The 14,998-nt window shown below is 41.7% G+C and overlaps 1 protein-coding gene across 9 annotated transcripts in view; it reads right to left on the bottom strand.

Annotated features, from left to right (window-relative positions):
• SLC12A7 (solute carrier family 12 member 7) overlaps positions 1 to 14,998 on the bottom strand; it is a 180,964-nt gene that overhangs the window by 71,241 nt on the left and 94,725 nt on the right. For all 9 annotated transcript variants that reach the window (XM_061588706.1, XM_061588716.1, XM_061588744.1 and 6 more), the window contains 2 exons: positions 7,446 to 7,576; positions 2,781 to 3,007 (listed from right to left, as the gene is read on the bottom strand). In XM_061588706.1, coding sequence (XP_061444690.1) covers positions 2,781 to 3,007; positions 7,446 to 7,576 — 358 coding nt within the window. The remainder of the gene's footprint in view (positions 1 to 2,780; positions 3,008 to 7,445; positions 7,577 to 14,998) is intronic.

The raw sequence follows: 14,998 nt of genomic DNA, 5'->3' as shown, positions 1-14,998 counted from the left end.
ATGGCCATTCATTTCAATGGGTCTTCTCTGAGTAATAGTTAGTTGAATACAACCTTTTGGTGTGTGTTTTTAAACACACCTTCTCTGCATAAAGTTGTAGTTTAAACCTGCTTTAGAGACCATTAAGAACAAGACCACAGCGATTCTAAAAGTTATGTTTATTTATTTAGATATATTTATTGTTGTTATACGCCTTCAAGTCGATTACGACTTATGGCAACCCTATGAATCAGCGACCTCCAGTAGGATCTGTTATGTTCACATCTTGTAAGTTCAGGTCTGTGGCTTCCTTTATGGAATCATTCCATCTCTTGTTTGGCCTTCCTCTTTTTCTACTCCCTGCTGTTTTTACCAGCATTATTGTCTTTTCTTCTTAATCATGTCTTCTCATTATGTGTCCAAAGTATGATAACCTCAGTTTCATCATTTTAACTTCTAGTAATAGTTCTAGTATAATTTCTTTCATTTCAATAGTCTTTTTCGCTGTCCATGGTATGCACAAAGCTCTCCTCCAACATCACATTTCAAATGAGTTGATTTTTCTCTTATCCGCTTTTTTCACTGTCCAACTTTCATATCCATACATAGAAATCGGGAATATCATGGTCTGAATGATCCTGACTTTGGTGTTCAGTGATGCATCTTTGCATCTGAGGACCTTTTCTAGTTCTCTCATAGCTGCCCTCCCCAGTCCTAGCCTTCTTCTGATTTCTTGATTCTTGTCTCCATTGTGCTCTGACTAGGGTGTGCTCTGCCACCCTAGTCAGAGGCAGTATGTTTCTGAAAACCAGATGCCGGAAGCCTCAGGAGGAGAGAGTGTTCTTGTACTCAGGTCCTGCTTGCGGGCTTCCCCCAGGGCACCTGGTTGGCCACTGTGAGAACAGGATGCTGGACTAGATGGGCCACTGGCCTGATCCAGCAGGCTCTTCTTATGTTCTTATTTGGGTTAATGACTGTGCCAAGGTATTGATAATCCTTGACAAGTTCAATGTCCTCATTGTCAACTGTAAAGTTACATAAATCTTCTGTTGTCATTACTTTAGTCTTTTTAACATTCAGCTGTAGTCCTGCTTTTGTGGTTTACTCTTTAGCTTTCCTCAGCATTCGTTTCAAATCAGTACTGGTTTCTGCTAGTAGTATGGTATCGTCTGCATATCTTAAATTACTGATATTTCTCCCTCCAATTTGCGTATAAATTAAACAGATAGGCTGATAAAATACACCCCTGTCTCACACCCTTTCTAATGGGGAACCAGTCAAGTTTCTCCATATTCTGTCCTTACAGCAGCCTCTTGTGCAGAGTATAGGTTGCGCATGAGGACAATCAGATGCTGTGACACTCCCATTTCTTTTAAAGCATTCCATAGTTTTTCATGATTTACACAGTCAAAGGTTTTGCTGTAATCTATAAAGCACAGGATGATTTCCTTCTGAAATTCCTTGGTCCATTCCATTATCCCACGTATGTTTGCAATATGATCTCTGGTACATCTTCCCTTTCTAAATCCAGCTTGTACATCTGGACTTCTCACTCCATATATGGTAAGAACCTTTGTTGTAGAATCTTGAGCATTACTTTACTTGCATAGGATATATTTATACACTGCTTTCATTATCACGATTGCTTTAGGACATGTCTCCAAAATGTATGCAACATAAATGATTGGGAAATTTACTTCCAATGTGCTAGGGAAACCATTTCCCACTGTAAGACTGCCTCTATTCTGCTCCTGCTTTGCCGTACTGGGCTCCTGCTGGGAGGAAGGGCGGGATATAAATCAAATAAAAACAAAATCTGCCAAAAGAGAAGTTGCTAGCTTTCCAGTAGCACAAGAACAGGGAACCTCAGGCCCAGGGGCTACATGTGGCCCTTCAAGTCTCAGTATCTGGCCCTCAGGACTCCCCAAGCTTCTTTCCCTCCCTAGCCACACCCACTGTCTTCTCATGCCACACCCCTCACTGGCCCTGCTTTCCACCCTTCTTGAGTGTTTTGCCAAGGGCTGGAATGTGACCTTGAACTCTTGGTGGTCTGTACGGAGACTAGAAAGGAGTGTGCAAGTGCATGTAAAAACTAGCCTATGATACAAAGATTAAATTTACATTTATTGCTTCACCTATTTTTGAACTATAGGAAGGTTGTTCAGAAGGCAATGTAGCCCTCAGGCTGGAAAAGGTTCCCTACCCCTGTGGTACAGACTATACAGAGATCTCAGTGTCCACACAGTTTCATATGCAACCAAGCAGCCCTGGAGGTATTCCGGTGCTAAAGCCACACAGGATTTTATGTCAGAATTATGCCCAGAAGCCAGTGCAGCTCCTTCAAAACTGCTGAAAAATGATCTAAACATCCAGTTGGCAATCCAGCTGTAGTATTTTGTAATAACTGAATCTTCTGAATAGTTTTCATAAGTAGCCCCACATATAATGTTACAGTAATCAAAATGGGATGCATCAGAGCATGAGTAATTATGGTGATGCTATCTCTGTCCATAGGTGTTGCAGTTGGAGCACAAACCTAAGCTGGTCAAAGGTGTTTTATGTCACAGAAGTTACTTCTGTCTTCAAATACAGAGCCAGACTTAACAGCACCCCACATGTTATTTATAGCACATCCACATAATTTCCTGTTTCATTTGTCTCTCCCAATGTGAACATCACTGGCAACATTTGTACTTCATGTTTTTTAACATTTGCTTCAATGTCTGAATAAACTAGATTCAAAACATTTAAGGCATGCTGCAACAACCATCACAGATCTTAAAAAACTATCTTTTACTTACGGAAAGTTGGGCGGATCAAAAGCAGTTTTTATAACCCCAGCATAAATGGCAATAATTGAAAGAATTACACACGTCAAAAAGACAAGCGCAAGCTTATTGACGTATTTGACTCCCACAAAAACAACTATAGCCATCAGAGCAACAATGCACGTTCCGTAAACTCTCATATTGTTTAACATAGCTTCCCCATCTCCTTCAAAAATAGCAGCATTAGGGGAAATGTATGTCTGTAAGAGAAACAAATATTGAACAGCTTTTAGCACATAATTCCAAACCAATTACTTTTGAAATCACGTAAGTTATATATTTAACAACAAAGCTGTTAACCCCAAAAGTTAGTTTTTTAAATAAAAAGGGGGGATTAATGCTGGAGGAGGATTTTATCTACTAGTGAACTGGGTTTTCCACTCTTCTTAGTTCAACATGACTGGGGGGGGAGGAGAAACTATTGATTGATTGATTGATTGATTGATTGAATTTATTAGTCGCCCATCTGGCTGGCTGTCCAGCCACTCTAGACGACATACAACATAGGCATACAATATGTAGGCATTAAAAATCTAAAAACAATGAAGATAAAATCTAACCCACCCCAAAGCCTGCCTGAAGAGCCAGGTCTTCAAGGCCTGGCAGAAGCTCATCATAGAAGGGGCATGGCGGAGATCATTTGGGAGGGAGCTCCACAGGGTGGGGGCCACGACTGAAAAAGCCCTCTCTCAAGTCCTCACCAGTTTGGCTGTTTTGACTGATGGGATGGAGAGAAGGTCTTTTGAGGCTGATCTTGTTGGGCGGCATAGCTGATGATGCTGGAGACGCTCCTTTAGATAGACTGGGCCAAAACCGTATAGAGATTTAAAGGTCAAAACCAACACCTTGAATTGGGCCTGGTAAGCAACTGGTAACCAGTGCAACTCTTTTAACACTGGAGTGATATGATCTCACCGGCGGCTGCCTTTAATCAGGCGCACCGCCGCGTTCTGTACCAGTTGCAGCTTCTGGACCGTTTTCAAGGGTAGCCCCACATAGAGCACATTATAGTAGTCTAGGCAAGAGGAGACCAGGGCATGTACCACTGATGGGAGCAGATGATTGGGAAGGTAGGGGAGTAGCCTCCGTATCAGATGGAGTTGATACAGCGCTGCCCGGCTCACAGCCGAAACCTGAGCTTCTATGGACAGTTGGGAGTCAAGAATGACCCCGAGGCTACGGACCTGGTCTTTCAGGGGCAATTGTACCCCATTGAGCACCAGGTCTAAATCCCCTAACCTTCCCTTGTCTCCCACAAATAGTACCTTGGTTTTGTCAGGATTCAGCTTCAGCTTGTTCCTTCCCATCCAGGCACTCACCGAGTCCAGGCACTTGGATAGGGTTTCTACAGCCAACCTCGGTGAAGATTTAAATGAGAGATATTTTATTGTATTTTTAATGTTCACCGCCCAGAGAGCTGTTGCTAGTCGGGCGGTATATAAGCTTAATAAAATAAAATAAATAAAATAAATAGAGCTGTGTGTCATCTGCATATTGGTGACACTGCAGCCCAAATCTCCTGATGATAGTCCCCAGCGGCTTTATATAGATGTTAAATAGCATCGGGGAGAGGATGGAGCCCTGTGGCACCCCACAAGTGAGAGGCCAAGGGTCCGAAGTCTCATCCCCCAATGCTACTCTTTGATGCCTATCAGAGAGGAAGGAATGGATCCACTGCAATACAGTACCCTCTATGCCTAACCCCTCCAGGCGATCCAGAAGGATACCGTGGTCAACGGTATCAAAAGCTGCTGAGAGGCCGAGGAGAACGAGGAAGGTGCACTCACCCCTATCCAACGCTCTCCTCATATCATCCACCAAGGTGACCAAGGCTGTTTCAGTCCCATATCCAGGCTTAAAGCCCAACTGAAATGGATCCAGATAATCCATTTCCTCCAAGTGCGCTTGCAACTGCTTCGCCACCACCCGCTCAACCACCTTGCCCAAGAATGGTAAGTTTGAGATTGGGCGAAAGTTGTTCAAATCTTAGGGATCCAAGGAGGGCTTCTTTAAAATTAGTTTTATTACTGCCTCCTTGAGGGCTGATGGCATTACACCCTCTTCCAAGGATGCATTTACCACCGCCTTGATCCCCTCGCCCAGTCTGTTCTTGCAGTTCATGATGAACCATGATGGTCAGGGATCGAGTAAGCAGGTGGTTGGCCTTAAGGTTGAAAGCATCTTATCCACTTCATCAGAAGGAAGAAGCTGGAACTGATCCGACACCACCAGAGAACCACTGGGTGACTCTGGCTCGCTCACTGTATCCATAGCGTGCTGAATCGCACTCTTTAGATGATCGATTTTATCCGCAAAGTGCTTTGCAAACTAATCACAGGAGGTCTTAGAATGTTCCATAGGTTCCAAAGCAACTGGACCAACCAGGCTTCGGACCATTTGGAACAGCCTCCTGGGACAGCACTCTGGACGCAACAGAGGCAGCATAAAAATCCTTTTTTGCTGCCCTTATCGCCACATGGTAGACTGCTGCAGCCGCTCTAACCCATGTCCGATCGTCATCAGAGCGAGATTTCCGCCACCGGCGCTCTAGGCGTCTCACCTCCCATCTCAGAGTTCGCAACCGTGGAGTATACCACGGTGCTGTCTGAGCTCTATTCAGGGGAAGAGGGCATTTTGGAGCCACATGGTCTAATGCCCCGGTGATCACTTTATTCCACTCCTCCGCCAGGGTCTCGACCGAGTGCCCGTCTGCAGGCTCCATAAAGTCCCCAAGCGCATTCAGGAATCCATCAGGATCCATCAAGCACCTGGAGCGGACCATCCTAATGGGTCCTTTACCCCCGCGGAGGGTGTGTGTCATCGAAAGGTCTACTCTCACCAAGTAGTGATCTGACCATGACAAGGGGGTAAGAGATGCAGCCCCCATTTTCAGATCACTCCCCTCCTCTCCCGAGACAAATAGAAGGTCAAGTGCATGACCAGCTAGCTACATGGGTGGGCCCCGTGGAAATAAGGTGCAGCTCCCAGGAAGCCATGGTTCCCATGAAATCCCGAGGTGCCCCTGTGAAGATGGCCTCAACATGTACGGTGAGATCCCCCAGCACCAGCAAATTTCGGGATTGCACCCACACATCCGAGACCACCTCCAGCACCTTGGCCAGGGAGTATATATATATGTGTGTGTGATTTTTGCAGAGTATGCGATTTCTATTGTCAAAGGAGGTTTGCTGTCAGAATAAACCCTTCTTTTTTTCCCCCTACTATACCTTACAAGCATGGAATCTTTTAAAAAATATGGATGCTGTAATTTGTTGTCTGCATAATCACAGACAATTTAAGTGGCCCTTTTGAACAACATTGAACAGTATCAGCCTGCTTGCACAATGGACTCTGGCTCACACAATGGGACTTTCCCTTCTTCCCTTCCTTCCTGTATCCTTCTGCACACATCCAGGATTGCTCTGAAGGACTGAGGGATCTTCCAGAGCAGATGGAGGGAGTGGCAGGCTGCAGCATGGAGAAGGGGAAGTCCCATCGTATCCATTGGTGCAACATTGGAGAACTTCCTGTGAATCTATGCCATGAGGTGTTAATATTTACTTAATAAAACACAGTAATAAAATGTGATAGGACACAGCATTAAGCACAGATGGCATAAACTACTTAAGGAGTGTACATACAAATCATATGAAAACTGACCAGCAGGGATATGTTCCCAGCTATTCAGTGAGTAAGCTTAACTTAGGACAGCAGGCCAATAAAAATACTTTTTCACTGATTAAATAGTAGGCAAGTAAGTTAATATAGTATTTCTCTTTGCATACATTTGCATATGGTGAAATATTTCTTGAGCATTCTATCTGCATAAATTTGCATATGAATAAAATATTTCTAAAGCTAAAGTAATAATTTCTTTGTTTTACATCAGGGTGGGTAACGTGTGGTCCTGGAAACAAAAAATGGTCAGCATCCAAAGAACCCAAAGAAAGATTAAAAACTCCCAAAATGCTGAGAGAAAATTTATTGCTTAGGAAAGCCTAACGCATCTCGACCTCTAGCATATTGGGCCTTCATCAAGGGATAAAATTATCTGTAGAGATCTCTAATAGCAAAATATGCTTAAATTTTAATGGAAACTAGCTTGTGGTCCTCTAGATGTTCTTGTGACTCCAGCTCCCCCCAGCCCCAACCAGTGTGGCTAATCACAGTTGTGTAGTCCAACAACAACTGGAGAGCTACAAGTCTCTCCTCCCAGTTTAAATTATACACACATCACAGCAGGTATCATTTTTCAAATATGCATTTCTCCTGTGTGAAATAGAAGGGTGACATATCTATTGCCCAATTAATTGGAGGTACATTTTAGAAAATTAAACTTTTTAATCTATTAAGCAACTAAACATTGGAGTCCTAACTGCCATTATTATTTTTTATTGGATTTCTTATCCATCCTCCACCATATAGTCCCAGAAATGGTTACAATGATATAAAAATACAATATAATAGTATGTGCCTCTTAATTACAGACAATGTTATTCCAGTCATGTTTTTCTCCAAGTCTCTCTCTCAAATAATATTTTTAATGAAACCACTATAGCAGCTTAAAGTAGGGAATATATACTTGGTACTAAAAATGCTGACATTAAAGATTTAAGCTTTAAAAAAACAACAACTTACCAGTAGAATTTCAATTGTGCCAAGAATATACATAGCCCCTGCAAAGGTTGTGCCCAAGTAAAAACAAATCCCTACAGCTCCACCAAACTCTGGTCCTAACGATCTTGAGATCATGTAATATGAGCCTCCAGCTGTGAAATTAACATTAAAAAAACATAAATTAGCACAATATATAATGCTTCAAGCACATTCAACACATATTTATACTGCTTTATTAATTCAGCCATTAAATTATGTGCGGTATGCTAAAAAGGGAGGTTGATCTAAAAGATGGTAAACAAAATCAACTAAGAAGAATAAAGTGTTAAGAACTGTCTAATAAAGAATTCTTCACAATTCTAATAGAAGAAAACTACATTTAAACACCAGTTACTGAATGTAACCATACATAATATTCATTGTTAGCAAAAAAAATATTTCATTCAGCTGTCATTATACAAAAAGTATAGCATGCAGCTGCAATGTCCAAATTATGTACTGGGCCCTGAGAGAACTGTTAGCATGCTCCAAGCTTTTCCGTGGCAGAAAGAGTTTATGGCATTAACATGCAACTAGCTATAATCCAAGCAGGTCTCCCAACAGTCAGCTAAGTTTCAAATCACTGGAAAACCAGAATGCATTTTGTCTACACGGCTCTACTTTCTCTCCACTCAAAGAAGTCTTTAAAAATGTTTAAACACTCAGGCAACCAGAAAAATCACTACCCATCAACACACATCTAGACACCTTAAACTGTGCGTTTACCTACATTAAACGAGAAAGAAAAATAAAGTCTGTATAAAGCTTACTTTAATACACCTTTAATAATACAAGTGATTAAACATACAGTTGCACTTTTGTCATTGTAGAACATGAAACATTTGCTCAGTTTTTGAACATATTAGTCCCATTCACACATAACCCTCCATGAGTTCATGAACACATGAAGGGGAGAACAGGGCCTCCATATCCACCACCCCTAATCCCAGCATTCCTCTGTCCTCCAGAAAGCTGGTATTGTTCTGCAAGGAGAGAGCTGTTTAGGTTCCACCACATGATCATGAACCTCAGTTACAGAGATGCAATGGCTCTCCTTCAAGACGTTCACTGAATATGCTTAAGTACAGTGGGTGGAGCAGATGAAGGGACAATAGGGTCAGGACGTGCATTGGGTAGTGAGTCCCACTTCCCCCCCCATGCATTAGCCCTCTAGACAGAAGGCAATTCATTAATAGGAAAAAACTACTGCAGTTTAAGCACTTACCTATAGCCAAAAGATATATCTATCAGACTTTACAAAGTGGGGAAATTGAGCAACTATATAGTGAATGCACCAGAGGAGCAGGAGACCCAATATTATACTGCCCTACAAATCTGTAAACGGTGAAAGGTGGTTTTCCCTGGATGCTAGATGGCACTATATCCCACTTGGTGGCATGCTACCTGGCAAAAATGTGCAAACACAATTTGGGTTGGTCTTTCTCAGCCCAATCCACTTCCTGTGTAGCTTGGAAGAATTTGCTAACATGTGCCTCTGAGCATATGGTGAGTGGGGCAACACTTGCAATAAGCCCAAATAGCAGAAACAAGACATGTGCTGTGCTTATCTTGTTTGAGCAGGGAGGAAGCAACAATATTAAGACAGCTGATACAGTTCAGACAGTCACTTTAAATATGTTCGATTGTAGTGAAGTTTCCTATGATAAATTATTTAATTTTGCTTCTGTTTCTCTGAATATGTGAAGTAGAGCCACGCTCTGCACACTTTACACTAAAAAACTCCAAAAACAACTGTGGAATAATGGCAGTGACTATTCTGCAGAATAGTCTCCAGTTGATATGAGTGTCTCAGTTAACAGCGGGATAAAACAGTGAGAGGTGAAATATATTCTAGCAAATGTCTAGGTGTGCTCTATGCTTTTAATTGACAATGCCCACTTTTCCTAAAGTGGAATGGTTTAAGCATAGCAGGCTGAAAATATGCATCTTGGGCAGGCCAAGTTTGTTTTTTTCCAACAGCTGGATTCATTGCTTAAGTAGTGACATATTGTAATTGGTATGATTTTACATCAAAGCTGCAGTTTCAGATTTAACTGTTAAAGCATCCAAAATAGAAATAAATATAACCTCCAATCTGAAACACAAAAGGCTGTCTTCGCATCATATGACCAATAAAAAGGCTTTGAAATTAATTAAAAAATTGACACAGATTTCTAGGATGAATAATGAGTGAAATATAATTTCTAGGTTAGATTCTCTGTAGAAACAGTAGTAACACAGGAAAGAAGCAAAGTAAGACCACCAACAAACACAAAAAATGTAATTATTCATCTTTGGGGATGCAGTCCTGATTGCAAGTGTTGCTTAGAGGCACACATTACCAAATTCTGCCAAGCTGTACAGGAAGTGGATTGGACTGTGAAAGACCAACTCAAACTGTGTTTGCATTTTTACAAATTTGTAGGGCAGTCCAATATCTCAGAGAGGACGTCAGCTCTTCTGCTCCCCTGGTGCATTCACCATTACTGCCCAATTTCCCTGCTTTTTAAAGTTTGATAAAATTGGGGTATAGGTACATTTTTAAACTGCAAGGTTTTTTTTTTTGGCTATTAGTAAATTTCTCTGCTTTTTAATGCAGAAAGTAAGAAACGGGATCCTGTGCAAGTTTGCTGAGAATATTTGCATGCTTATTGAGTTCAATGGGTTTTATTCCCCTGCAATCATGCTTAGGATAGGCAAAACTGACCACAGGGGAGGGGGAGGAAGAGGGGGGAGGAAGAGGGGGGGAGGAAGGGGGAGGGGAGCAGGCAGGAGGGGGAGGGAAGGAAGGGCAGGTTTGATTATTTGCATGCTTATTAAATTCAGTGAGATTTACTCCCATGCAATCTTGCTTAGGATAGGTAAAACTGACCAGGGAGGGAGGGAGGGGAGAGAGGAGGGGAGAGAGGGAGGAAGGAGAGGGGGAAAGAGGAAGAAGGGAGGGGGAAGGCAGCTTTGCTAATTCACATGCTTACTGAATTCAATGGGATTTACTCCTGTGCAATCAGGCTTAGGACAGGTGAAACTGACCATGGGGGGGGAGAAGAGGAAAGGAGGGAGGGCTAGAGTGAGAAGGGGGAAGGAGAAAGGGAGGGAGGAGAGGAGAAAGGGGAAGGGCAGGAGGGAAGAGGCAGGGAGGGCAGGTTTGATAATTTGCATGCTTATTGAGTTCAATGGGATTTACTCCTGTGCAATAATGCTTAGAATTGATAAACCCGACCTGGGGAAGGGAGGGGAGGAGATTGGGTGGGTTGGCACTGGTCAGAGGAGAAGCTCCTTTCCTTTTCAAAATGAAAACATTGTTAACAGTATCAAAATTTTATGGGAGTTCCCCACCCTTTTATTCTACAGCAGACACATGTAGTCTTCCACCCAAATTTAAACCAAAGTTGTCCATGGCCACATTTACACCAAACATTTATTCCACTTTATACAGTCATGGCTTTCCCCAAAAAATCCTAGGAAGTGTCATTTGTGAAGGGTACTGAGAGTGGCTAGGAGACACCCTATTTCCCTCACAGAGCTACAGTCCCCAGAATTCTCTGGGAAGAGGGGTTGACTGTTAAACCACTCTGATTCTGGAGCTCTATCATGGGAATAGGAGTCTCTTAACAACTCTCAGCACCCTTCACAAACTACACTTCCCAGGATTCTTTGGGGGAAGTCATCAATGTGTAAAGTGGAATAAATGTCTGGCATGAGTGTGGCTCCCTGATTAGCCAAGCCAAACAGCTGTTAGTCTGGCTTTTAGGACACTGACAGCTGATTCTTGCTGAACATGCCTGTGCTTATCATAGACTGTAATGTTAATTTTCTTAAATTAATTAAAAATCTGCCATGCATTTGTTACACTTTTAAACGGAAGACAATGAAGGTCAGAGTATGGGGCAAGGTCAGTAACAGGATTACAGGTGAACATGGCTGATTTCAATTTTATTATTTATTTATTATTTATTTCGTTTCATTTCTAGACCGCCCATAGCTAGTAGCTAATTAATTTAAACAAACTATGCGGCAGAAAAAACTGACTAAAAAAGGTCCAGCAGGGGGTCTGGATTTTTTACTCATTTAGACTTTGAACTCTGAATTCTGTCTGGAGTGTTTTGCGTATCACCATGAACCTTATAGGATTGTTAAGCAAGCATTTCAGGACTATAAGTTTTGTATGATTTTGTTTTGAAATGAGCTTATGAGAAGCATGGGGTATATTCAATTTAACATGGCAGAACGTGAAAAATCCATGCTGGCTATAATATACAGCTACTCTTGTGGCTGTATAATACCGGAATACGGTTAGTTTCTGCTTGTTTTCTCTTGCTAAAAAAAGTTTCTAGGTGATCTGGTTCAAGAGATATACACCAAAATGTCAGCCCACCCCCCACTTCTGTTAGTTCTAGCTGCTCTGATCCCTGCCCTTTCAGGTTTTCAGCCAGTAAGTGAAGTCAGGACTGTGATTGACAAGGGATTAGTAGACCTCCAGGCAATAGCTAAAACTCATTGCAAGTTCCGAAAAGAGTTTCGTTTTCCTGCTTGTCTGCACATCAGCAAGTCAATAAATTTATAGCTTTCAGCAACATCAAGAGTATTTTCTCTGTGCAGAAGATCTGAATACACTGGGACTTGCTTCTGAATAAACATGCATAGGACTGCACTTCAACAGAAGATGACAGTGGGATCGTTGGTGGCATGTACTCACTTTTCTGGGAAAAAACCTGTAATTCTAATACCTCATACCTGGGAATAAACCCCAATGAATTCAACAGGGCTTACTTCAATTAATTTAATTAATTAGGATTGGCCTGTAAATCAGTGGGACTTTCTCTCCCCCTCCGATCCTTTTTTTAAGCAATTAGGCAGAGCTTACTTAGGTGTCTCTGCTTTTCTTGGTAGGAAACTAATACTTTTTTTTAAAAAAAGTTCTACAATGACCAACTGGTTTTGACAAAAAACTATTACAAGGGGTGTATGTATTTTTACATCTCTGGTGCGTGTGTGTATATGGAATCTTTCCAACAACCCTATGAGGTAGGGTTGGAAAGCAAGGCAGCTCACAAGAAATAAAGCCATTTAAAATCCAATAACCATAAAAAGAGTATAAAATCGTTGCAAAACAGCTTAAAGTGGCATGATTCTGAATTTTGGGTTGGGTGAGTGAAGTTCTTTTTCCTTTGAAGTTGCAGTCCTGTGCACACTTCCCTGCTTGAGTAGGCCCCATTGAATACGTTGGGACTTGCTTCTGAGTAAACATGCATAGGATTGCATTTTAAATATCTTTACAGGTTGTGTAAATAATAAACATCTTTGACATTCATGCTTATATAAATATTTCTTCATACTATGTCTCGATAAGTATCCAATTTCACACTATGGTTGTACATTATTATTTCCTCTTCATTTTATGTGTGCCCTTCTTCTTTGGGGTGGCCATGGTCCCCCTCTGTTGTTTTCACCGTGAGAGGCAGATTAGGCTGAGAGATGGTAGCCCATGGTCACCAAGTAAACTTTGTAGCTAATTTCCATTTTAAAAAGTAATTAAAATGATTTATATGCAGGCAAAGTTTATGAAGTAATGCAGATCTACATAATACATGTAAAGCACATCCAACTCGCACTTAAAGTGCATGACTTCCCCCAAAGAATCCTGGAAAGTGTAGTTTCCCCCTTACAGTTATAGTCCCTACTACCCTTAACAAACTACAGTTCCCATGATTCTGTGGTGGGATTCATGTGCTTCAAATGTTATGTTGAATGTGCTTTAAATGCATGGTGTGGATCTGCCCTAGGTACGCTGTAAATTCATTAGTGAACTGAAAAGAAGAATTTTAAAAGATACATTTTTAAAATAGGGAAGGGCTGTAGCTCAGTGGTAGGGCATATGCTTTGAATGCAAAGGTCCAAAATTCAATCTCTGGAAAAGACTATTGCCTGGAATCCTGGAGAGCCAATGTTAGTTCATGTCATCAATACTGAGCTAGATAGTACCAAATGGCCGGAGTCCGCTAGATAGTACCAAATGGCCTGATTCCTTTGTTCCTAAAAGAGGAAAGAGACCCAAGGGCCACAGTGACTCTAAAATTTATTTATGTATTTTACTTACAACATTTATATACCACTTTATTGTAAAAAAAATCAAAGCAGTTTACAGAAGGAATTAAAATAATAAAATTACTGGCAAAAAAAGTTAAAAACAGGTATTTAAAAACATTCAAAATAATAAAACCAACAATGAGTTAGATAAATAGCATAATAGCTTCTACATGCCTGAGTAGGATTGACTAAACAATAAATGTTTTTAGCAGGTGCCGAAAAGAGTACAATGAAGGCGCCTGCCTAATGTCAATAGGCAGGGAGTTCCAAAATGTAGGTGCTGCCGCATTAAAGGACTGATTTCTTACAAGAGCAGAACAAGTACTATATGGCACCCTCAACATGGAAAGCACACCTTAAACTAGCAAATCAGCAACCAGTGAAGATTTCAGAACAGAGGTATTATGTGCTGATAGGGTCTCACTCACGTCAGCAATCGTGCCACAGCATTCTGCACTAACTGCAGCCCCAGGGTCAGGTTATGCTGCATGAGGAACTTCATAACCTTGGCTGACTGGTTGCCAGGATGTTTTAGTTTTGGCTAGGAAACCTGACTGGTTGTGGGATGCTGAGTTTTCTGCCTTATCATAGGAATCTTGTTGTGGTTGATATGGTATTGCATTTAGGAAACCACCACTGTGTTTTCTTTTTCTATTTGCATTTAATTTACCTCTGACCTCACCCTCTTACATCCATAGAAACAACAACAGTGATTCCATGTGCTCAGCTCAACCCCTTGAGCCCACTGTTGATGTATCTTGTTGTTTCCATGGTGGTTTGTTTCTTGCCCAATAGTGGTAAAAGAGAATTCACATACTGGGAAGTGTGGCTTCAATTGCTGTTCCTAAGCTATTGTCTGTGAAGATAGACTAAACCATGTTTCTTTCTGTCAATTATTACTCGCTGGAATTGGGTTGGCTGTCAAAGTGGGTTTATAGCAGCCCACATGGTAGGCAGAAAAGAGTAGAGAATCATCTTAACTCTTACTCATTTCTGAAACCTCTCTCTGCAGTGAAGCCTGTAAATAACTTTGGAGCAGCCATTATATAAGGCAGAGGCAGGGCATTCCAGGCAGCCAACCTTGCTTTGATATTGATATCTTTGCAGAGGATCCCTAGTCAAACCTTGCCAACAGCACAATCGTAACCATATCTACTCAGAAGTAAGTCCTGTTGAGTTCCATGGGGGTTAGTCCCTTATTTATTTATTTATTATTTGATTTATATCCCACCCTTCCTCCCAGCAGGAGCCTAGGGCGGCAAGTAAGGGTTGCAGCCTTCAGGGGCATCCATCTTTACTCCTGAATGCTCCCATCTAACATCTCCACAACACTAGGCTCATTTCTTCCTACAATGGCCTTCTGGTGACTGGCCTGAGGCACTTAAACCCTTCTTGCCAGAAGCAAGTAGGCTAGATTAAATGTTCCCCACCCAGGCTCCCTAAGCAGG

The sequence above is a fragment of the Rhineura floridana genome, chromosome 1 (genome assembly GCF_030035675.1).
Source record: "Rhineura floridana isolate rRhiFlo1 chromosome 1, rRhiFlo1.hap2, whole genome shotgun sequence".
In the NCBI taxonomy this organism is placed as follows: Eukaryota; Metazoa; Chordata; class Lepidosauria; order Squamata; family Rhineuridae; genus Rhineura; species Rhineura floridana.
Note: the sequence above shows the minus strand (reverse complement) of the source record. Positions and strands in the feature narration are given on the sequence as shown.